This window comes from Grammomys surdaster, unplaced genomic scaffold (assembly GCF_004785775.1).
Source record: "Grammomys surdaster isolate TR1022 unplaced genomic scaffold, NIH_TR_1.0 65, whole genome shotgun sequence".
Lineage (NCBI taxonomy): Eukaryota > Metazoa > Chordata > Mammalia > Rodentia > Muridae > Grammomys > Grammomys surdaster.
The window spans coordinates 3,839,082-3,865,227 of record NW_021604567.1 but is presented as its reverse complement, the minus strand read 5'-3'; the positions used below and the strand labels follow the sequence as shown (position 1 = coordinate 3,865,227).

Sequence of the window (26,146 nt, the reverse complement as noted above, 5' to 3'; positions counted from 1 at the left end):
CTAGACTGAAGATTACAGAGGAAATTTCTGTTGAAAGTGAATCAGGCATCTAGCTGACCTGCCACCATTGTTCTTTAGAATACTGCTTGATTTATTATTTACTTTGTTAAACTTTGGCATTGCTGGAAATTCAAATCTCAGTCTATATCAGACTTTCCTCTTGGGCTTCTTAGTGCCAAAAATGAGTTGTTTTCTGTATAGAAGTTAATTTTAATTTCTAGACCTTACCACTAGGAGTGATTGTCTAAGTACTATAGTCTCGAAGCCTTCCTGGTGTTTTACAAGTATTCATAGTCTCCCACTTTTTCTCTACTGCATTCAGTTCTCTGGCTTTTTGATGCCGTATCTTAGGTGTCTTGTCATTCTCCTCTCTAAGTTTTATTTTGTTGCCATTCTGTCAGTGCTATTTTAATGTTTGAAAATTTGAATTTATTGGCTACAATGACTTCGTTTAGTTCACAGTCCATATTCCCCCTCACACTTCCAAAGTGGTTGCTATTCTGTTAGTTTTGATGTGCAATGTTCTTTTCCTATCTTGAGGAGTACCTTTTTTTGTATTGTCTCGTGTCTGTCCTCTGTCTTCAAAGGTTTCTGTCGTGTTCTCTCTTACTTTCTTTTTAGCTCACTCTTTGTCCCTTTCTGTCTCTGTCTAGCTCTAGTTTCTTTGTGATGCTTCTCTTGGAGTGTGTTTTTACTCTGTCAGTCAAATGTCCTGGTGCCTAGCATACCAGCTTTAGATACTAAGTTTATCATAGGATGTTCATTTGTTAAAGTATTTTTAAATCACATACATATATACATACATACACACATCTAAAACTCTTTTCATAATGATATTTGTATTTGGATTTTTTTTTAAAATGGGAGATTGTACAGTAAAATTGAGCTACATTTCATTTAGAGACCTCAGGTTTACATTTAGCCATCGGAGATGACATTGAACAAGCTCCCTTGACTATAAAATAGAGATGCTAATAGCCTTTTGATTTTTAAATTTTGGTTTGATGTACACTTTTGGCAATATAAATCCAGAGATTGAGAGAATATGTGAAGCTTTTCTAACCCCCATTTAATGGTTGGTTGGCTATTTATTTATATTTTAGTACATACTCCTGAAGACTTTCGTGAGTTGTTTTTTATTACAAGTCTTGAGTTGTTTTTTATTACAAGAAAAATTGACTTTTTAAAAACATTGACTACACTTTCTGGGAACTAGGGTTTGTAGCAAAAATTGATTATAGATTATAAATAGTTTTTCTTTGATATTTGTTTAAAATGTTTCCCTGTAATGTTGTTAATTCCTTATATGTGTAGAATTACAAAGTTGAACTCATGAAGCAGAGTAAAGGATGGTTTACAGGAACGCAGGGCAAGGAAGTTAGGAAGCCAGTGGCTAGCAGTTATAAAATAATTTCGGAACAAAATACAACATGGTAACCTCAATTAATAGTCATGATGTTAAGTGTTCTCCTAGCCAAAGTGGGAGGCCATGCCAGCAAAGTACTGGGTCACAGACAGACAGACAGACAGAGACAGACTGGCAAATGTAATTTTTGTTATTGGTTAAGTGATGTTTTTAAAAAGTACTTAATATTCTCGAGAAGAATCTTTAAAATACCTTATAAATAAAGCTTTAAATCTTATTCTTCTCTCCAGAGTTCTCCATTTGGCCAGTGTTATAAAATGAATACCTATGTGTTCTTAAACAATATTGTAAATAAACATTCTAATTTACTGAATACATACTTACCTAATAAAAAAATTGAGCATATTAATTTTTCTTATACATAACTCTTTAGATACTTAAAGTGAGTTTATCTTTTCTATTTTAAATACCTGTTAGAGGTATTAACTTCTATTATTTAATTCTTATTTAGAATAGTATTTAGGTTATTGTCATCTGTATTATAGAGCTGTTAAATATTATTAAGTCATTAAATTTCAGTTTGAGCTAGTTATTTAAAAAATGAAATTTTAGATAGCTTTATAGTAATCCTTTATAGGATTTTTTTTAACAGAATGGTCTTTTCTTCTCATTCTTAGCAAGACTTTTTTTCCATTTAGTAATAGTTGGTATGGTTATGGATGCAGGAGCTGGAGAGATGGCTCAGCAGTTGAGAGCGCTTGTTGGCTCTGGTAGAGGACCCAGGTTTGTTTCCCTGAATCCACATGGTAATTCACAACCATCTTAAGTTCAGAAAGTGTAGGGGATTCGGTGCCCCCTTTTGACTTCTTTGGGCACTAGGAGTGTACATGGTACATATATATAACATGCAGGCAAAGCACTAATAAATATAAAATGCAAAGAAAAGAAGAAAGAAAATCATTGGAACCAATAGAGAGAATTGACTTTTGTCTTTGACATAGGAGATAATAATATAATCATAGCACATAATGGGCCTGCCTTTAAACTCATCTTCTGGGTTTATATTTGCTACAAAAACTCAGGTAAGGATACTACAAGAAAGTAAAATTGTGAGCTAACACCTGTTATAAACATAGGCACAAATATTTCAAAGGAAATATTAGCAATTTCCAGTGATATATAAAATACACAATTCATTATGGCCAGGAAAGGTTTAGTCCAAAAATTCAAGATGATTTAACATTAGGAATATGTCTAACTGACCATATTAGCATTGAAAGGGAAAAGGAAAAACTTGCATGACTATCTTGTTAGAAAAATATTTCTGAAATACTTAGCACTTTGCAAAGTAGGAACTTCCTTACCTTGTTGAAGAATGTTTGCATCCTTCCACCAGAACTAACATTAAACTTAATGGTGAGATATAATGCATATCCACTACTGCCAGCATCAGGAATGAGACAAGATGTTCATTTAGTTAGTGACTGTCAGGTTTTTTCCCATAGGGTTTGACCAATACAATAAAGTGATAAAATTAAACAAACCATTACAAAGATTAAAAAGAGGCAAGAAATCTGTTTATATGTGGATAACATGATTATTACATATGTAGAGAATTCAAAATAAAACTTGCAAGCAGTTGAGACAATAGGTGAGTGTAGTCAGATCATCAGAAGTTAAGCTAATATGTCAGCATATGGAATTACAGCACATGAAAATGATTGGAAAATAAACGTGCTGTGTTTACTTGTAACGGCCTTTGTCCATATTTTGTGTTCTTATGATTCGTAACTTAATCTTGAGTGTTGGATATGTTGGCTTCCTCTGCTGTTTTCACTTTAAATTTATTTATTTATTTATTTATTTGTTTGTTTATTATTTATTGACAGAGCTAGAGGTCAAATCCAGGGCCTTGACCATGTACTTCAATTTAATATGTAGCTAAGGCTGGCTTTTAATGTACCATCCCTATTGCTTCCAGCTCCCAAGGTGCTGCAATTACAGGCATACACCAGCACGCCTGGATAAACTTTAAATCTTAAAAAATGTGGGTATTCTTTACCATTCTAGTATTTAAACCTAGAACCAAGTAGATTCAAATAAAAAGCAATATTGTAATCCTACAGTTATTTCTAAGCACATTTTACTTTTACATCTTGGCACCTTTGAAATAGGGCTGCATTTCACCATTATTGGAAGTAGAGTTGTAAGTGCTTTGCTGTTGTTTCTCAATTGTATGTAGGAGTCCTTGAGATTGAGGCTGCGTGGACTATTTTTATCATATATTCTGTTTTTGTAGAAGGAATTCACTGGATATGATTCTGAGACAGCTTGTAGAAACAAGGAAGTGTTCTGTTCTCATCAGATAACTCCCTTCAGCCAGCACTTGTTAGTCTGATATAAAATGCTAAGATGGTTTGGAAAGATTTGTGTGTTTCTTATCCACTGAAGTGGGAAAATTGCTAGGTTAAACAAATTATTATAATGTGTATTTGATGCTGGAGAATATTGTGATACTCAGATTTCCAAGTTATTTATTCTGTAGATAGCTTTTAACTTGTTAGGGAATTCTCATGATGAAGAAACAGTATATTCAGACTTAAAAGTGGACTGTATTGTCTTTCTCATAAGTTACATCCTTTCTTTTAATATAGTTTAGCAATTTGTAACATAGTAAAGTAGCATTGAAGAAATTCTCCAGAGTTATTCCAGAATAGTCGCTGAAGTTAGACTATAAACCAAATCTGTATTTTGATTTCTAATGAAAGCAAGTATTTCTTAATATTTCATATTTATTAGTAATATTTGGCAGGTTTTATTTTGAAGAAAATTACCTGTGAAATTTTGATACATGTAGAATTTTTTTTTTTTTTAACTTTTAAACATGTCATGCTCTGTGAAGCTAGAATAATGATAGCTTTAATTTCATTTAGATTCTGAGACAGAGAATTATTAAGAGTAATAAGTTGCCCCCCCTTTTTTGTCTTCTAATTTCTTGGTGAAAGATCAGAAAATGGTCTCCAGATTTCTACTTTTATGCTACATCAGATGTTAACATGTTAGTAGCTAAAAAATAGGGTAATATTTTTTATTTACAGTCTTCTATCTTTTTTTTTTTCCATCTTTCTGTATCATATTTTAGCTCAGGAACTCTTAAGATGTTAGAAGCAGTAATAATTTCTTTGGAAAATCATGGTACAAGGTTACTTGCTTAGGTTTTATAGAATCTGCTGATACTATCTTTACAAGAACCAGTCATCTCATGGAACTTAGTGACCGAAATAAAAAGTAACCTCTCAGCACTGTCTTTTATTATTTTGTTGTCATCATTAAACCTTATGATTTTAAGTGTTTTTCACTTCAACCTATAATCATTTGTTTACTTTATGAGTATTCACTATTGTGTGTGTGATTGTACTGTTTTAGATACTAAGTATACTGATAAAACAAGTCAAAGGAGAGAGCTTTGGGTTTGTGTTTTAGATACCCTCAAGATAAACCCCCTCCTATCTTGTAGATGAGCACATTTAGGATACCCCACCTCTCAAGTTTACTTTAACCAAAGTCTCATCATTCTGTATTAAAAAGACTTAGGTTCAAGAATCACAAAGAAGAGAAAGACTAGATCTTTGTTTCTAGGGCCTTGCAGTGTAGATAGGAAGGGAGACATCAGGTTTTTATTGGTTTTGTTTTGACAAGTTCAATGATATTTTTATGTCATAGCTGAAGAGATAAAAATCTCTAAGTATTGGAAAGAAAAGAAAAATGATTAGTGGTTTAGCTTGTACTCCATCTGAGCTTGGTCTACAAGATTAAGCTCACTTTAAGGAGGAAGAATGGCTTGTAGGGAATGGAGAATGACTACCTCGTTTATTTTGGAACTAGAGATTACAGTGATCATATTAAAATGTTTGTAGGATGACATTCAGTTTCTTCCTGTGCTTTATTCATCCACATAATAATGACAGTCCTTTTTCCCTTTGATTTCCTGTTTTACATATTTGGCTTTGCTTTTTTTGTTACTTGTTTTTTGTTATAGGTATTAAGTCACCAGGAGTTTGTTTGTTTGTTTGTTATACGGCTTATTACTCATTCATACCATTCATTTAAAGACTCACGAAATGTCATTATAACTATATAATACGTTTAGTTCAATATTTAATTTTAAGCAGAAATGCTTTAAAGTTGGAGTTTCTTAGAAAGCAAGACTTAAGAAATTACTGATGATTGATAACACTCTGTTTTTAAGAAATTGAATTTGTGTTGGTAGGTCTTGTCTACTTCCACTGGTCTTACAAAAACAGTGTACAATCCAGCTGCTTTGAAGGCTGCACAAAAAACCTTACTAGTGTCTACCCCTGCAGTTGATAATAACGAAGCACAGAAAAAGAAGCAGGTAAGCACAGACAATATAACATACAATTTGTACGTAGGAAGCCCTCCTCATTTGGTATGTGCATGCCTGTTTGTGTATCTGTTAAAGTACTTACCACAAGGTCAAACTGGATGGTTTGATTTTCCTTCTGTCACAATAATTACTCTTTTACACTCTTTTTCTGTGAAGGGAAGTTTCCTCTGGTTCATCTTTGAAACCTGTCTGTGTGGTCTAAGCTTTACAGACACACATTTTGTTGCCATGTTGCTTCAGTTAAAACTTTTCTCTTGTTATTGTTTTATTGATCTTTAGTTATACTCAAATGATAGTTTTGATTCTTTTAGGAGGCACTGAAACTTCAGCAGGATGTAAGAAAAAGGAAGCAAGAAATTTTAGAAAAGCACATTGAAACACAGAAGGTAAAATAGTAAAATTAAATTTGACAGAATTATCAGTGTGGTTATTTTTAGTGAATTTAATCTGTTTAATTCACAGTGAGAAGCACATTTACTATAATTATTAGTGATAAAACTGAAAAAGTTAATAAATGTATCATCAACATTATGTATTAATTCATTAGCATTGGAGTTGAAGAAATTTACATAAAGTGATGGGTATAGTTTAGGTGGAACTGGTTGTCATCATGAAGTAATTAGCTCTGTTACTGTATAGTAGTTTTTGGTCAGTGCATAATGAAATAAAATCATTTTCTCATTGTTGATATCTACTTAAATAATTTGGACCCCCTATTCCTGTGTTATACAATAGAATAGTGAAATGCCACGTCTGGAATGTGTCTAGTCCAAATTGAGGTGAAAATGTTAATTACACAACAGATTTCAAAGATGTAGTATGAAGAAAGAAAACTCAACAATTTTTTTGTTGTTGCTAACATGTACATTTTGGTATACTGGGCTAAATTACTGAATTAATTTAATTTTTCCTGTTTTATCTTTTTAATGTGATGGATTAATAAAAAAAACTTTTGGGGACACTGAGAGATGGCTTAAATATTTAAAGAGTATTTGCTATTTACTATTCCAGAGGACCTGTTTGGGTTCCTAAACCAGTGTCAGTTGGCTCACAACTGTATGTAACTCTAGCTATAAAGTATTAGACAATCTTTCCTGGTCTCTGTGTCCATCTGCTTGTTCATACAACAGGCACACACACACACAAATTACAAAGTAAATTGTAAAAAATATCACTTAACGTGGCTGGTATTTTTTGGCTAACAGTTTTGGGGGCAGAGTGCTCTGATTTATGACATTTAATTAGAAGTCATTTCTTGGTTGTGTTTTGTAATGAGTGTTAGGTAGAAAAATGTAAAAATACAGGAACAATGTTTTGTTGGTTTACAGTTGTGCCTTAAATTGAATCTCAGTACCTGGAGAGGCTGAAGCTGTCAGATTGCTCAGTTTGTGGCCGGCTTAGGCTACAGAGTAAGACTGTCTCAAACCTCCTTTAAGATTAGAAGTACGGCCTTTTCTTACTTTGGTTAGACCTTATCAAGGCACAGCGCTTTATGTAAAGAGCTGAAGCTGTTGTAAGTAGAGAACATAATTCTGTGTGGTGGCCCGTTCTACTTTTCTGATCCAGATCAAAATAATAATAAAAGTTTTTCACAAAGTAAACTGATTGTAGTTAAGCTGCTGTTAGCTTTACCAGGTCTGTTCCTCTATCTTTATATACTAGAAGTCTGTCATGACAGTTTTGTTGAGAACATATAAATTAAATGTGATAATTATTTGTTTTACCTATTTTACTGTAATTGTTTTCTCTTGTAAGTCTCTTAAACTTCTGTTTTAAAATTTGCCAGATGCTAATTTCAAAACTAGAGAAAAACAAAACCATGAAGTCTGAAGATAAAGCAGAAATAATGAAAACGTTAGAGATTTTGACAAAAAATATTACCAAGTTGAAAGATGAAGTTAAATCGACATCTCCTGGACGCTGTCTTCCAAAAAGTATAAAAACAAAGACTCAGGTATCCTGGTTTGTTATTCACACGACTACTTATTCAGGATATCAAACATGGATTTGGAGAGGTGGTCTAGTGGTTAAGTGCACTTGCTGCAATTCCAGAGGATCAAGGTTCAACTCCCTCACTTGGCAGCTAACATCTGTCTGTAACACCAGTTCAAGAGGATCTGATGCTGCCTTTTGGCCCCCAAGTGCACTGAACACACATAGTGAACAGATATACATGCAGGCAAAATACCCTGCATAATAAATACAAATAACTCTTAAAGAAGAGAGAGCTTTAAAATAGAAATATGAAAAGTTATTTTTTAAGGAGATATATATATATATAGTTTGTTAACAGTCTGATTATTCACAACTGTCCTAGTCTTAGAGGTGTAAAGCCAACTATTAGAAAATGTTTGTGCATAATTTTGGGAAGGTAGTTTGAGGACAAAGTGACACGATTACTTGATTATGTGGCAAAGAACTATGTATTGGAATTAGTGATATAAAAGACTATTGACAGGAAGTAACCCAGCATCACTGTCCAGAATGGATTTTATTCGCAAAGAGGAAAACTTAGGTGTTTTAATCTAGATGATCCAAACAAATGACCACAATATTTTCAGATGATAGAAAAGAGGAGGTACAATATGTATAGTTCATCTATGTATATGTATGAAGCCATATTGATTTTTCTAATTTTAATGTAAATTACATGGTTATTCTTTTTTAAAGCTCATATTTTACTGCCAATTTCCATGATGACAACTTGGCCTCATAACATAAATCTAGTTATTCATTCAAGTAGACTCACAATCCATTCAGAATAGTTCCACAATTGTTGCAGTACTGTTTCCAACATTTAAGCTGGATTCAAATTTTATTTACATCCCTTACTAACTAGTTATATTTCATTAAAGATTAAGTCAGATTATGATGTCGATTAACTTTTATTTCGTTTTGTGAGTACTACTAATTAGATAAAGCTAAGTCTATTTTAGTTAGTTTTCAGCTTCGGATTCTTTCTCCTCACCTCATTCTTTAATGGTTTAGTTTAACTTTTTAATTTTTTTTAATAACTCACATGGTATAAAAGATATACATAGGATTCTCTACCACCTCAAACCTCAACCCCTGATACACCATCCCTAACCCCACTTTTTGTGTGTAACCACCATCATTTGTTTGTGTTTTATCCTCCAATATAGATAAGATGTCTGTGTTTACCTACATAAAGACATAGTATTTATGTCTCATAGTACTCATTGGTCCCATAGTATATTAGCTCATTATCATGTTATTAGTTCATGAAATCACACTTGGCTATGGTTTTAGTGAATTTTAGGGAAATCAATGAGAATAAAAGGAATAAGAAAGCTTACAAACTAGAGTGATATTACTGGCAATAGAAAAAACTGTTGAAAATCCTGGCTTTTTTGAGGCCAACACAGGAGAATCCTGACTGTATAACTAGCCTGTACCAAAAAGGGGGGGGGATTCAGGAGTGAGTATGAGAAAAATGTTAACATAAGCTCAGATTATTAATAGTTATTTGAAACATTAATGACTTTCAGATGCAGAAAGAATTGCTTGACACAGAATTGGATTTATACAAGAAGATGCAGGCCGGAGAAGAAGTCACTGAACTTAGGAGAAAATATACAGAATTACAGCTGGAAGTACGTTTTTCACGGCTACACAGTTCACTTGAAAGAAGGAGATACAATTATGGTTAACATGAACACATGGTTTTTGGTTCTGGTTAATTACTACCATATATATAAAATAGTCTCCCTCCCCCCAACCTCGTGTGTGTGTGTGTGTGTGTGTGTGTGTGTGTGTGTGTGTGTGTGTGTTTTAGGATAGAGATGAGGAAACAGGCTAATTGATTTTACTAAACTACTGGAGAAAGTAATTTTCAAAAAATACTTTAACATTTGCTTGTTAATTTGATTATGAATGTCAGAGGACAGTTTATGGGAATGGGTTCTCTCCCTTTACTCTGTGGTCTCAAGGGACTGAGTTTAGAAGTGTGGCCCTCTGAGAGTTTGTGCTGGCTTGAGAAACTGGTATTTGCTGACACACTGCCTCTGCTTGAACACCCTAGTGCCTCCATTTCTACTGAACTTTAGTCCTCTTTCTGTTGTTGTTGTTTTTTTCTTGGGGTTAAATATAATTGGGCTTTAGAGGTACTGGTATGGAGAGTCTTTGTATGTATAAAGTCATATAAGCACGGTGTGCTGAATTGCCAAAGAGCAGCATTGTAAATCTGTTGAAAACGTGCTTATTTAAGTTTTGCCTATAGATGGTGCTGTGGGTGTTTTAAAAGAGAATAAACTAACTTATAATTTAGTTACATGATTATTATATGAGAAACTTCTAGTGCAATTGATCTCTATTACAAACCATGGATGGTTAGTATTTAGCAAAACTGTTATAAAATATGAAAGTATATTAGTGTCTGTATTTACTATTACCTAACATAATTTGAGATAGTATTTTTTTTTAATATCTTAGGTTATTTTACTTAATTTGAGTGTACATTTGTTTGGTTATTTATTTATTTATTTATTTATTTATTTATTTATTTATTGAGACAAGGTTTCTCTGTAGTCCTATCTGTCCTGGAACTCTCTCTGTAGATCAGGCTGGCCTCCAAACTCAGATCTGTCTGCCTCTGTCTCCCGAGGGCTGGGATCACCATGCCTGGTGAGTATATATTTTTTAAGTTTGTTGCACTGATTTTTTTTTTCTTGCCTTACAATACAGTAGAACTCTGTTTAGTGCTGTTCAAGTATTAATAATTTAACTTTTGGTATCTGCTGAACATGTCCTAGGCTCCATCTTATCTGAGAATTAGAAAAAGTTGTGAAATGTCCTAAACCTGCACCTGAATTCCCTTGAAACATGATCTGTTTTGCCTATATTTTGACCCAAAATATTAGGCTTCTTATATTAATTTTAAAACTGTTTTTTTCATAGGAATATTCCACGCCGTTGGTGATGTAAAAAAATATCATTGTAAAATTTTTTGGTATAATTTAGTAAATAAATAACATAGAATTTACTGTTCCATGTTTTGCTCGTTATAATTCAACCCAAGATAGAATAGTATTTTCCAATGTTTTATGATTCAAATTTGATTTACAGTCAGTGCTCACATATGCAGTAATACAGTAGATACCATAGTATGCTCATTACATTAATTTTCTATTCCTTGTTAATAGAAAGTGAACAAATTAGTGAGCAAAGGTTTTAAGATCAAAAACATTTTGAAAGGTCTTATTGAATATGAATAGGATTTCTTGGAGGCTTTTAGTTTAAACTCCAAATTATAGGCTACTGAAGCTTACTTTTGAGGGAGCATCTGTTTTGTCATTAATACTCTTCAGGGCATACTTATGATATGTTTAAATCTTATGCCCTCACACTCCTCCCCAACCCCCCTCCTTTCCAAGACAACAGGGTTACTCTCTGTAGACCAGGCTGACCTTGAAATGACAGAGATCCCTTTGACTCTGCTGTTCAAGCACTTGGATCAAAGGGGTGCGCTACCACTGCCTAGTTAACCTTTTTTTAAAAAAAATTATTGTTTTGTTTATCTTAAAATTTTTAATTGTCTGTGTATGGTATACTGCATGTTTTAATATATGCATATACATCATGGAATGAATTATCAGAGTAATTTATTCATCACCTCACATACTAAAGTTCTTGTGAAAATACATTTAAAAACTTCTTCTCTTGCTCTTTTCACATACTGTGATCAACTGCACTTACCATGCTGTACAGCAGATGGTACAGTTCCTTCTGTCGTACGTTTTGACCAGCATTTCTCCATTTTGCACACAGCACAGTTCTTACTAATAGCCGTTCTTCTGTTCTGTGAGGTTGATGTTTTAGACTTAGTGTGTAAATGTACTCTAACAGTGCTTGTCCTTCTGTGCTTGGCTTATTCCATTACCCTTATTATTTGATTCTATGTTTATTTTTGGTAATATTAGGACTTGATGTTCGTACTTGGTTTCCATATAACCTCATCAGCATGTTCATCATTGTGTTTATCTTGCTTCTAAAGTTTGTATATATAGTTACCAAACTAGAAGTGTGGAAGGAGTCTTGTGTGATTCCAGCCTTTGTTTACCCTTCACATCCAGCTAATCGCCACATTTTAGAGGAGTTACACCCACAATTTATCTTTGAATGAATGCTTGCCAGTATGCGTATGTGTTTGTGTACTCTATGCATGGTTTGCATCCATGGAAGCCAGAAGAGGATATTGGATCCACTGGGACTGTCAAGCACCATGTGGGTGCATGAAACTGAACCCAAGTCCTGTGTAAGAATGACTCAGTAATTTACCTGTCTAGGAATTGAGTTTGTGCGTCTGGCACTTATGTATTTGTGTGTACGCTGCATGTGTGGGCAGGTACTAATGCACGTGTGGAGGCTGGAGGACAGAAGTTAATGTTGAGTGTAGCCCTCAAGCTCCATTTTGGAGTGGGGGAAGAGTTCACTGAGTCTGGAGCCCATTGATTTGGCTAGTCTGGCCCTGGCTGGCTAGCAAGGCCCAGGGATCTCCCTCTCTATGTCTCCCCAGTTGCTGAGATGACAGATGTGCATTAGGGCTTTACTATGTGTTTGGGATTGACCTTAGGTCCTCAATGCTTGCATGTAAGCACTTTAATTACTGTGCCAATTGCACAACCTGAAATTGCTCTTGAGGTCAAGGGCTGCTAACACAAGTGTCTATAGAATGTTTGTGGAGTGAAGGAATGGTGCACTACACAGAAGAAATTATGTGGTAGAGTATTAATATTCTGTTTTTGTTCTATGATGTGATCAAAACAATGCATTTGGGAAAACTTACATCAGCTAAGTCAACAGATAATAAACTAAAGCATTTATTTGAAAATTAGATAAAACTTGAAAAGTCAAGAGTATAGTTCAGTGTAAAAATATGTTTATTATGTCTGTAGGTTATGCTGTAGTCTGTATTAACTTGACTTTTGAAGTGATGTCCAGCATTCTGTGTTATTAAGAGATCCAGGGTTACCAGTCTTTTTGTCATGTGTTTTGATGTCTTAGAGTATGAGCTTAGTTTGAGAGGGAAGAAGGGTAAGGTGACAGACAAGTTGCCTCAGTGTGTAAAGTTGCTGCTGACAGACCTGATGACTCAAATTTTTTCCTTGGAACCTATATGGTAGAAAGAGACACAAAATAATGTAATGAAATTGTAAATATTTTTTAAAGTTGTTATATTTTAAATATTTTCAGGGAGTACATTTAGTTATTTTAGAATTTTTAATGTTACGTGATTATCAAAATACTATCTCAAACAGCTTGAAAGTTGGAATCATTTTCCAAGATATAACACTTGGCTTGAGTTAACACAGTTGTTGTATTTCTAATTTGAAACTTGGTGTGTTCAACAAGTAAAATCATTGCAAATATTTCAAAATTTGAAACTCTAAACTCAGAAACGGACAGTTGGGCATTTCAGACTAGAGATCTCAATGCCTAATTACCACATTGTGTGACCTGTGTGGTTTTTCCCTTCTAGGCTGCTAAAAGAGGAATTCTTTCATCTGGTCGAGGTAGAGGAATTCATACAAGAGGTCGAGGTGCAGCTCATGGACGGGGAAGGGGTCGAGGTCGAGGTCGAGGCATGCCCGGGCATGCTGTCGTGGATCACCGGCCCAGAGCACTGGAGATCTCTGCATTCACAGAGAGTGATAGAGAAGATCTTCTTCCTCATTTTGCGGTACTTTCTTGCCAAAAAGCAAAATAATATTAATAATTGTTACTCAGGTTAATAGATGCAAGTAAAGAAAAAGTTAGGAAAATGACATATGTAATTTAGATTCAGTGATAATCTATAGTAGTGTTTCATTTTTAGTTATAAAATAGAAACAGGGTCTTTTTGTTTGGGAGAAATGTTACAATTTTTTTTTTTTGGTAGACCAGGATGGCCTCAAACTCACTGACTGCCTGAAATGTTATTGTTAAACTACATGTGCCTTTAAATACTGTAAGGTTCATGATTTTAAACTTCATTGTTTTAGAGAGGAACCTCAAAAGTAGGTTTATATTGATAATTTAAGGAAAAATTGGCATTTATATAAAACATTCAGATTTGTAAATATGAAACTGAAGTTTTGTTAATACACTCTTGATAGAGTTGAATAGGACTGAAGCAAGATCTACTTTTGATGTGTGATATAAAAGTTGCCTTATTCAGACCAATGATACAATTTAAGAGAGTTTATCTAGTGGCCATAGAGTAGCTTGGAAGAGAAGCAGATTCTAGTCCCTAACCACCCATTGTTTATTTGGACTTCTGGGCTTCATTAGACTAATGTGCAGAGTAGAGATTATACCCACCTTCCCCTTTGATCTTACCTATTTCAGTTTGTGGTGTTGCCCTGACTTAAGTTACTGAGCATGGGTATTCTGGTAGTACTTCAGAGGGAGGAAGAATCACTGGATCTTTACTCTCACTTCTTGTAGATAGATTGGTTTTACACAAGTCCGTTAAGATAAACTATAGCTTATTAAACACAGCTCAGGGACTGAGAGGAGTACGTTTACCCCTGGCATGTGATACAGAGATGAGAGAGGGAAGTTCAACAATTAGTAAAACTGAAATGGAGAACTAGAAGAATAGGTAAACTTGTAAGTGGTATAAAGTGACTTTGTCTTTTTAGAAGTTTATATCTTAGGGTTTGACACTCCCAGCTTAATAGTTAATGCTCTATCTGAATATAAGGAAGTTATAAAAGAAATGATTGATGTGTAAGAAGTAACTAAAGTGATTAATATCTACCCAGTGGGTAGCCTGGAGAGTCCTGTGCTTGTTGGATTCAGAGGGATAGAGAATGAGAACTAGAAAGGTGCTTGGAGATAAAGCCCAGCTCTCCCCTGCTCTGTTCCCACTTCTGCAAAGGAAAGGAGATCCAGACAGTTAAGTGCCCTGCATACAGGTACTCAGCTACTTAGGGGTAGCAATCAAGTGTGAAAATAATCCAAACAAGGTGAGTTCATTGTAATCATGTTTTGCTGAGACTAAGAGGCTTGAGAAATAAATATTCATTTCTTTCTGAGAATTGTTCATAAGCGGAGATTTTGAGTTCTCAAAGTTAGTTGAAATTTATACATGAAAAATACTAGTGTAAAGCAAGGGTACACATTTCAGAGTTTAGCTTTTTCATCTTTTTATCACTAAGCACAGGAAGCTAAAACAACTGTGGTTAGCAAAATGCTTTTAAATTTTTATCTAGGGAGACCAGTAATAGTAGTAATAAAAACAGCTAAAACTTAAAGGGGATATTAGGAATAATTTGAATTAACACTGATTTGGTCAGGTTTCTCTAGAAGACTAGAACTTACAATGATTTTATGTACACACACACATAAACACATACACACACACGGGGTGGGGGAAGAGAGAGAGAGAGAGAGAGAGAGAGAGAGAGAGAGAGAGAGAGAGAGAGAGAGAGAGAGAGTTATTAGAATGGTCCACATAGGACGAGGGTGAGGGAGCGAGGGGGAGAGAGAGAAAGGAAAGAAGATGTATTAGAATGTTCCAGCTAGGACAGCAGTGGTTGCCTATACTAATGAAGAGGATTCTAGTAGTTGTTCAGTCTTCATATCTTTTATATAGGTTGTCAGCGGAAGGTGTGGTCTAGATTAAAGGTATAACTTTGTACAGAATATCTGGGTTAAAGATATATATCCTACCTCAAAGATCCAGGTCCCAAAAAGTGTTTATTCTCACTTCAAATAAATCTAATTAATAATTTTGTCACAGGTGTGACCAGCCATTGGGTTTTAGTTAATTCCAGATGTAGTCAAATTGACACTAAGAATAACCTTTATTGTGCCCATTTTATAGATGAGGAAATAAAACCTTGAAGAAATTAAATAACTTGTTCAAGTTTAAAGTAGTTTTAATTAGTATATGGTTGTAGTTTTATTATGGAATGAGAAGGAAAAATATTAATAATGTATAAAGGACTAATTCTTGTATGGTAAAATTGCTGTTTACACAAATCTTTATGTGGGGGTAAAAAGCAACAAACTCTGATCAGGCACAATGCAATACGCTTAGTATTTAAGGATTCTAAATTTTGTTTGCCATAGTGTAATGCATAGTACGTGAACCCGTTTTAGTCAAAGTTAAACTTGTAAGGTAAAGTCCTGTATCTTCATTTTCGTAATTTGCTTGACTAATTGTAAAAATTGCTTAAGTTCTCTGAACCTTTTCCTCCTTTTATTGGAAATGATTCTAGAATTTCATGGTTTGTTCTGATGGTTGAGTACGCTGTTTAAGAACAAATCTACCTTGTCTTGAGGTTGGAGTAATAAGACTTTAACCAGTGTTTCATTCATTAGAACTCAAATAGATTTGAATGTTGCTAATTCTGGAAAGTATAGGATTAGAGATGAGCTTGGAAGATAAGACTAAGTGTAATGAGTTATTTGTCTCATGATAGATAATTAGGAATTCTAGATTATGTTCATTACGCTTTTAATGCCCTTGGGGGTTTTAGATGTTTCAAAACACTTTTAGGAAATAATTTGTTAATTTACAGCAATTTGGTGAAATTGAGGATTGTCAGATTGATGACTCTTCACTTCATGCAATAATTACATTCAAGACAAGAGCAGAAGCAGAAGCAGTAAGTATAAAAATAATTTGTTAAAACTTGAGATTTAATTGATCAGTATTTTCTTAAGTTTTTTTTTTTTTAAAAGATTTATTTATTTATTTTATGTGAGCTCACTGTCGCTGTCTTCAGACACACCAGAAGAGGGCATCAGATCCTATTATAGATGGTTGTGAGCCACCATGTGGTTGCTGGGAATTGAACTCAGGTCCTTTGGAAGAACAATCAGTGCTCTTAACTGCTGAGCCATCTCTCCAGCCCTTTCTTAAGTTTTAATATAAATTATTTTTCAGATTACTAAGTAACTGTACTGACAGAAGGTAGAATATTTTAAGTGCAAATTTATGCCCACAAAAATATTCTTATTTTCTTAGGAAATCTGTAATAATATAAATATAATATGTATAAAATTTGACACCAAGTTGACTTTAAGATATATTAACTTGAACATGTTATATGTTCTTCTTACAGAGGTTAAAGGAGCGGGTCTTTGTACTTTGTAGGTTCTTCTTTTTTTACCCTTTCCCAACAGTTTCACTCACTCTCACTATATAGGAGAGAAAAGAAGGATAGTGGAGAGAGAGCGAGGCTGAGAGAGCTAGATCCCTGAATCTAATTTCTTTCCGAACTCAACTACTAACAAACCACAGCCAACACATACCACACACACAAACCACAGCACAACCACCACCAGCCACCAACCCCACCTCTTGGAGTCCTAGATTTCTATACTCTCTGATGACCCAGAATTCCACACGTCACACAGTTGTAGAAACCACCTTCCCCTTGCAAAGTCAAATCATAATCAGCTGCTTCTGACTGTCTCATAGTGTCAGACCCAGGATTAAAAGGAAAACATGTTATTTCTGTATTTTTTTTAAAGAGGCCAAAATTCTAAAATTGTCACTACATAGAACCACCATTCTTTCTAGTGTTTACTATTTTCTCTGGCCCAGAACAAAGTCTGAATTAGTAGAATGAATGCTAAAAGTTATCTAAGGTAGATGTAGATGAAAGTATAGTTCTGTTGCCCACTCCTTTTATTTATCCTTTAGTTCTAGAGAAGCATCTCTATCTTATACCAAACTTCTGACTAGACTGCTGTTATTTAAGTGACAATATGAGGCTCCAGCTATTAAAGTCCTTGTAATATCATTATCTTAATCTGTATAATCTATATGCTTTGAATTGTCATTTTTGTTGTTGTATGGTTTTGGTTTGTTTTGTTGGAAACAAGGTATTGCTGTGTAGCTCTGGCTGGCCACTATGTGGGTGGTCCAGGCTGGTATTGATCTCAGAGAGATCCACCTGCCTCTGCCTTCCAAGTGCTGGGATTAAAGGCATGTGCACTTGAATTGTCTTTTAAAAGCCCAGAAGTATCTTCAATGTATATGTGTGTATATGCATGCATGCATTTTTTACATTGTGTGATCACAGGTCTGTGGGTATGCCTACATGTGTGTTCATGTGTGTGCTTGTGAAGAGCAACTCTCACTGAGTTCAGCTTGATGTAAGGATCCCCTTAATGCTGGGATTACTTCTGTAATTACTGTCATGCTTTCCTGGCATTTACATGGGTACTAGAGGTCTGAACTCTGTCCTCGTGTTTATGTGGAAAGGACTTTATCCTGCAAGATAGCTCCAAAGAGTAGCAGGGAAAAGGATGTATGTGTGTTGGGGGTTGGGGTGAGCTTTTTGCCCTGTGGATTTGTTAAGACACTATAAAGACAATGTTAACTATTTGTCATTGCTTTTATATCAAAATAATTAAGCATATGTGAATGGAAGATGAAGATGTCTTTGTGAAGTTTTTAAGTTGATAGTCAAATGAGTTTTTTGACATACCTAAGTTGCTATGTCATGCTTTTAAGTGAACACACCTGCCAGCATAATTGAAGCTTGCTAAGAGCTTATTTATAAAGTTTCTTTCAGGGCATTTTAACAGGGGAAAGATTAGATCTCATTAGTTTTAATACTGTGTTCAGCTGGAACCCTGAAATAATCTTGTTATGGGGTGAAGATATTAGCATGAGGAGATTATTTTGCAAAATAGGAGTTCCCGATATTAGAGTTATCTTTTAAAATCAGGGCTTTTGTTCATTGATGCTGCAGATTAAGCTCAGGATTTTGAGCATTTTAAACAAGCTCTCTACCCCTTCATTGCACCTCCAGATCTAAGATCTAAGTCTGGCTCTTCTTTGTCTAAGTCTTCTTAAGACTTTTTTTTGATCCAGGTGGTTGTAGCACACGCCTTTAATTCCAGCACTCCAGAGGCAGAGGCAGGCAGATCTCTATGAGTGTAAGGCCAGCCTAGCCTGGTCTACACTCACAGAGATAAAAATGAAACATTTTGTTTGCCTAAGAAAGAATATAAAATAAATGTTTGCCACTTATTTTCATCAGCATTTTATAAAATAAAAAAGATTCTTACATAAAAGTGTAAGACAACATGGATACAGGATAAATAAAGGGTTGGTATTTTTGAGAAAAGGAAGTTCAACTTTTGCTAATGGCCTTATTTTCTGGTCCATTTTTGTAGACAATTCAATGAACATTTCTATACCCAATTATACTTCAAGGTAAAACTACTATAAGAATAACATTACTGCATATATATGAATTTTAAAGGCTCACACAAGAGCTGTTTAAAAGCATAAAATAAAGTGTTGGCACATGCTTTTAATCTCAGCACTGGGATAGGACAGGCAGGTGGAATTTTGCATTTGATGCCAGCCTGGTCTACAGAGGGAGTTCCAGGAAAGCCACAGCTGTTAAACAGAGAAGTCCTGTCTCAGGGGTGCAGGGTGGGGGAGCACAAAATAAAACATTATTAAATGGTTATTTGGGCAACTGACTGGGGGTTGGGGAGCAACCCACAAAGATGACAACAAAGATCAAGGCATTATATCTCATTTTTAAGTTTTAAAATTTAAGTTCAAACTGAAAAACAAAATATCTGTTAGCTAAAGTCTATGGGAAATCCGAGGACAGCCTGGCTTCACAAAACCCCGACCTTTCCTCAGAAAAACTCAGAGCAAGATTAGAGATGTCTCAGCAACAAGAGCACTTCAGCAAACTCAAGTTTGATTCACAGCACTCACGTAGCAGATCATAACTCCAGCGTCAGGGGTTCTGACACCCTCCTTTGGCCTTTGTGGCATCTGTACATACACACACACACACACACACACACACACACACACACACACACGACAGAGACAGATCTAAAGCAGAAGTACCTTTGGAGATGGCTGAGACAATAAAGTGCTTATTATGGAAGACATGAGGACCTATCTCCTGCTCTAGCCATGGCAAGTGGAAGTCTGTAATCTCCTTACTGGGGAGGTAGACATGGGTAGAAACCTGGCACTTGACCAGGTTTCCTGACAAGTCCTTCTAACTTGATAGAATCATTACCTGTTTTTTGTCTTTTTTTTTTGATAACCCGATTCTGTCCTATTACTGCTGCCCATATGTATATGAATGTTAGATTACCAACAGAAGAATGGGAAACCTGGCAGTAGCACTATCCTCAATAAAAAAAGCTTCTTGCTTCCCTAGCAACTTTCAACTGCAGATAGCTTCTGAGTCAGTGTGAGATCTGGAGAATACTTTATCTGCGGGGGACTTTGGGCTGTCTTGGTTTTGAGCAAGGAATCAGAGCTGCTGTGGGGTCAAGTCCAGACAGACAACGTTTCACACACTTGTCATCCTCCAGCATTAACATTTTCTTACACAATGTTCCTTGAGAGGTGTCTGGGCGTGGGGGTGATAAAAATGTCCCATTAAAGATTGAGTACACTCAATCTTTGATTCTCAGCACTTTGACCAGTTACTAGCTTATTTTTATTGCCAAAAGAAGCTTTTCTGACGAAGGTTGAGAGCAACCTTGGTCTGTGAATATGAGCAAAATATTTCAGGTGCGATTTGACAGTGTGACCATTGAACAAACTTAACAGTAGGCTCCATCCAAGGACTTCTCACCTTCCCAGCCATGAACTTTTGTCCAGTTTACAGTACCAGACATGCAATTCCCACCTGTAGAGTAGCCTGAAGTCCAACTAGAAAGCAAGTAATTTCCCTGTAGTAGTCTTGCCACTATTATACCAATAGGCATATGTTTCCTGGCAGGTCAGAATTAGCATGCAGAGTCCAGTGATAAGGAAGACCATTGATGTCATCTGTTCCTCAGCAGCCTACATAGTTGTCTTTCAGCATTCTACTAGTCATCAGGGAATTAGCTTTTGGATCAATCTCTTTGTTCTGCAGTCAAAGTATGTAGTTATCTTCAGCAATGGAGTCTTATCATGGAGTCACTGCAGTACTCAAGAGCTATGGCATTGGTAATGTTTTCAAGGTCTTTTGAGACTCCCTCCAGTTAAAAAAAAAGTTAAAACTATATAAAGTTAAAAATTCACCTTACAAATTTGAATGTTGAATGTGTGTTGAATATAGAAATGGATAAAATTAGGTCATTAGACATTTTTGTCAGTGAGCTGTTATTGTAGTGTTAAACAATTATATTGCTATTGAGTAGGAGGGTGAAGCAGGAGGATGGTGAGTCTAGGTATGGTGTACACAACAAAGACCTATTTTAAGAAGCAAAAACAACTCCACACCCAGATTTACTATAGACATTGCTGGTCACAGTTTTGTTCTTTTTACATTTCCTTTTTTGAATAAATAGGAAAAAAAGTTTTAGAAATATTTTGTATGTGACATTTGTCATTTCTTAAGAGTATCTGATATACTTTATGTAATGATTCCAGCTTCAATGTATGTTTTAAAATTGTGTTGCATTGTGATTAAGCATTAACTAAAAACTAAGCTGAATTTTAATAGGCATGAAGTCTTTTAAATTTCTGATAAATTTATATGTACAGATTTAAAATTTGTACATGGGAGCATTAATACCACACATAACTCGTTCAAATGTCATTGAATATGTAATTGTTTCTACACTCCATATTCTGTACTTTTGAGTTTTATATCTTTGGGACCAAGAGTTATTTTAAAATGTTACTAACACTGATTTATGTCCATTCACATTACTTTAAATGTGGCATTTTCCAAAGCAGCTGCTAACTTTAGGAAGAACTTAGGCTTGACCATTCCTTGAATCAGCTGTCATGAGTTATAAAGTGTTTTTATAGGAAGTACTGTACTTTCTGTAGGAAAGTTCAGAGTTGTAGAGTTGTTACCTTTCCCATTTGTTAAGGTGTTTATATAGTTCTGCATTAGTTATGCATCACTTTGCAGTGATTTTGATCATTAATTTGAAAATGTGACATTTTTATATGCAAATTTATTTTTGTTAAAGATTTCTAGTTAATTACTATATAGCATGTAAAATTCATTTGCTCTGTTGATCTTAAAATAGATATTGGTTTAGAAGCTAGAGCCAAAATGTTGATGTGTAGTGGGATTGTAGTTATCAGTAAGTTGTAATTTACTGTAATTTTTTTCCTACTCAAATTTTGGCTAGGAGTGAAATGATAGTTGATTATGAGAAATTGTTGTTTACTTTAAAAACATTGTATATCACTAGTATGATTTTTAAGAAATAAATAATTATAAAGTAGTAATTGTAACAGTAAATTGAGACTAAGTGACCAAGTAGCAAAACAAAAGGCAACAGTCTTTGAGTTTAGTTCTTTAAATATTAGACATTAACAATTTTAATTTTTCACTAGAAATTGTTGATGTTCTTTACTCCCATATTCTTAATTGTTTTAGGCTGCAATTCATGGAGCTCGCTTCAAAGGGCAGGATTTAAAACTGGCATGGAATAAACCAATAACTAATATGTCAGCTGTGGAAACTGAAGAGGTTGAACCTGATGAAGAGGAAGTATGTTTTTTTTTTCACTTGTTATCCCATCATTATTCATAGTTCATTTATAAAAGTTGATTTTTTTTTAAAATGGCTGTGATTTTAACATAATATTTTATTCCTAAACCATATTCCAGACAGGGGAGATCAGATAAATGCAGACAACTTTATATTTTCTGGATTAATGAGAAGACTTGTGGATTGCTAACCTCAAAATAACATGTGATATATCAATTTTCAATTACTGTAGAAGATAATAATTATTCATTAGATTTTTATCCACAGGAAATCTTGTAATAATATGTTAAATTCTAGGGTATTTATTTTACTTAATTGCTGTATCAACATTTCAGCCTTCTTTTAAAATTCATATTGCTTTAGTTCATTAGAGTGACTACCTGTTATGTGGTAGATTTTGTGATAGGCACAAAATGAATAAGACACGGTCCCTATCATCAAGGAGCTTATAATCTGGAAAGGAGGGTGGTGGCAGAAACAGAAGAAACAAATTACAGTGACAGGCATACTGATGTGCCGAATGCAGATTTGAACAACATGCTGTGGGAACCCCCAGCAAGGAATGATTGTGTCTGTCTATAATAATCTTAAAGGTCTATTGCCAATAGAGCCGAGCCCTGAATAATAAAGTAGTGTTCTGTACCTATATGCTAGGGCTAGGAAAGTAAAAGGCACTTTCAGAAGAGTTCTAGCATCAGGATAGACACGGGAGATTGCAATTTTTCCAAGTAACCCTAGCTACTAGGATAAAAGATATGGCAGGATAAGAAGGGATAGTGAATTTAAAAAGCCCTAAAGACTTAAAATACACAGTTCTGATTTTCTTAATCATGAAAATAGTTATAAAAAATTTGAAGAAGTAAAAATAAGGTAAGGTAAAGAAATTAAAAGATTGTTTTACATTTGTTAGATTCCATAATTCTGCTTCACTTTGTTTGCAGAGCATTTCAAATCTGTTACGCATATCCATAGTCAAATGCAAGAATAAATGTGTATTTGAAACTCATGTACATGATTTGTCATTTTATATTTTAGATTATACCTATGTCCTTCCATGAGTTTGAATTGAATGGGGAGAAAAGCAGGAGAGCTCCTGGTATTAGGTATTTTGAAAAGTTTGGGAAAGCAGCCTGAGAAACTTTTGTGAAGGGAATGGGAAAAAGACAGAGGTTTTTGCTTTTTTTTTTTTAATTTCTTTTTTTTTTTTTTAAGATATTCATATATAGTCAATTGAAATTGTAGTAGGGTTTTTATAACTTGGTGAGTGTTGAGAGTTAGGGTAAATCAGTGAAAATGTATTCTTTTTTAAAAGAAGCCCTGAGCAGTGTTTTGCAGTGCAGCAGGTGGCATGATTTGTTAGAGAGGAGACGTGGCATGTATTGAAGCTTACTTCCTTTGATGTTTGTTGCTCACTTCATGTGAGTAGTAAACCAGGTACTGTAGAGAGATGAAATGGACAAGGCTGCTTTACTTTGTTCTCTTAAGTGTTCTAGCTGTAGAAGTAACCATTTTGTGTTCAACTCGTGAGAGAGAACAGTGTTTAAAAGTGTTATTTTTTTTTCTTTCTTTTTTTTTTGTTTTTTCTTTTTCTTTTTTTCTTTTTTTTTGTTTTGTTTGTTTGTTTGTTTGTTTTTTTGGGTAAATTCCTAAATACATCTTAACCTAAAGTTTCAGGAAGAGTCTTTGGTGGATGACTCATTACTTCAAGATGATGACGAAGAAGAAGAGGACAATGAATCTCGTTCTTGGAGAAGATGATTTGACTGATCATTGATCTGCATTTGCTAGAACTCTACCTGTGTTTCATTAGTATTATCTAATGTACTTTTACATATTTGTAAAAACAATTTTTGGTAAAATATGATGACGATGGATTTCACAAATAGATAAAAGAGAAGAAAACTACCTTCTGATCTTGTATTTTGAAGATTGATGTTTGCATTTTATTTCAGTAAACGATTGCTAAAGACATCACAATAGGACATATGCAATGTTTTTATTACATACTTCTATTGAACATTACAGAATTCTTTGTGTTATTTGTAAATTAATGAATAGATTTGAATACTTATGACCCAATACTTGTTATAACATAGAGGATTTTGTCTTACTCCAAATAAGGAATGAATTTGCATTTAAAATCTTAATGAATGTTTTCAAAAATGAATAGATGACATAGTACGCTAACTAAGTCTCAAGTTATGTATTCATCATATTGCATAGTCGTGTGCTTAGGCTTTACTGTGTACTAGCCGCTTGTTGGATTTGTGTATGTATCTTCTCACATGGGTGTTAATGATAATGGTGTATGACTGCTTTACATGAGTCCTTATGCATCTGGATGCTAAAAATAAAGTGGAATGGTCTCTTAAAAGAAAAAAGAAAAGAAAAAAAAGCAATGACAAAGAAAAAATTCATGACAATGTTCCTTGATTTTAAAAAAGAAAAAAGAAAAAAAAAAGAAAAAAAAGAGAAATGAAACAGACCATTCCAGATGGTGATCTGCCTTCCCCCTAACGATCAAAAGGAGCTATAATCACTAAACAATAATGGTTACTGGTACCTTTACAATGATGTGCAATCCAATGTTTAAAATTTATACCACTTCAGTTTGGTTTGATCATATAAATTTTCAACAGATGTCTTAAAATTTAAAAGCAGGCTGATTAGTTTGGAACCAGACTTCAAGTAGCGCTAACATTTGGTGAATAAGACAACTTCATATTACATTTTGGATGTATGAGAGAAAACTTGACCATTTGAAGATGTATGAATAAAGAAATGTACTGTAGATACTACTTTAGGAAAACACTGTTTGGTAAGTGTTCCAGTCTGATATTTTAAGTGTGCATTTACTATACTTATATAAAAATCTTTCACATTTGCAACAATACTGTGACTTTTTAAAGTGAATTTCTCTATCACGTGAATATAATTATTGAAAGTTAACTAAACTGTTTACAGAAAATATATTCTTTATAGAATGAGGGTGAGGGTAGAAGATTACTAGGTTACTATATCTTTTCAAATCTTTATATTCAAGTATTGCTACTTCTTAAGATTATAGTGATTTTTTTTTTTTCTTTTAAACCACATTTTAACAAAACTCCTTTCTCCATTTGGGGACCAACACAACCAAAAACTAATTTCACCAGTACCAGTCTTTGACCTTAATATAACTTGTGTCTTTTCCCCCTTACACTTGGGGTTATAGTTGTATGTTTTTTTAATGCCAATATTTTATAGGAATGTTTGATTTGCAGTTAGTACACAATTATATTTAAAATTTCAGGCTCAGGTTCCATTTGCTAAAATAATGACTTTAAGTTTACTTAGACTGTGGTATATTTTTATGTAGCTTCTTGTATGTTTACTGTGTGCTATTCTGATTCATTAGGTAAGTTTGTTTTCTTTTCTTTTTAGTAGTCGTGAAAGATGCCAAATTGGCAGAGGCTCACGTTTCTTCTCTTTACACCAAACAGGTATTATAAAGAAAGTAAATCTTTCCAAGGCCAGTTAAATCTCCATTCTATTTTTGGCTTTATGGTTTGATGATAGTTTCAAAATTTATTATAAATTTCCCTAGAAATGTAACTGAAATTACCAGTTCTATTCAGTTAAGCTCATAAATAGCTCATCAGTTTCTCTAGCCTGAAATTGCCTAATAACTTAAGAATTTAAATATTTTAAGTTGGTGCTTTGAATGAATCAGAAGACCAAATATGACTCTTTGGTCCTCTAGTATGAGGATTACATATTCCCAGTATTCACTAGATTCACAGTTGTACTTTAATAAGCACTAATCTGCATTTATTCATAAATGCTAGTGATGAATTGCTATTGAGTTTTAATTCATGAAAGTGTTTCTAAATACTAGCACTCTGTGTACACATTTTTTCATTTAAAACCTAAGACATC

The 26,146-nt window shown here is 34.2% G+C and overlaps 1 protein-coding gene across 10 annotated transcripts in view; it reads left to right on the top strand.

Moving 5' to 3' along the window:
* The window catches only part of Rbm26 (RNA binding motif protein 26), a 64,265-nt gene extending 39,069 nt beyond the window's left edge, over nucleotides 1-25,196 (top strand). For 5 of the 10 annotated variants that reach the window (XM_028771012.1, XM_028771035.1, XM_028771043.1 and 2 more), the window contains 8 exons: nucleotides 5,637-5,762; nucleotides 6,086-6,160; nucleotides 7,561-7,728; nucleotides 9,284-9,388; nucleotides 13,273-13,473; nucleotides 16,304-16,390; nucleotides 22,115-22,228; nucleotides 23,897-25,196. In XM_028771012.1, coding sequence (XP_028626845.1) covers nucleotides 5,637-5,762; nucleotides 6,086-6,160; nucleotides 7,561-7,728; nucleotides 9,284-9,388; nucleotides 13,273-13,473; nucleotides 16,304-16,390; nucleotides 22,115-22,228; nucleotides 23,897-23,986 — 966 coding nt within the window. In that variant the 3' untranslated portion in view covers nucleotides 23,987-25,196. The remainder of the gene's footprint in view (nucleotides 1-5,636; nucleotides 5,763-6,085; nucleotides 6,161-7,560; nucleotides 7,729-9,283; nucleotides 9,389-13,272; nucleotides 13,474-16,303; nucleotides 16,391-22,114; nucleotides 22,229-23,896) is intronic. The other 5 variants (XM_028770998.1, XM_028771025.1, XM_028770989.1 and 2 more) reach the window with 1 other exon arrangement.
* Nucleotides 25,197-26,146: the final 950 nt, after the last annotated feature.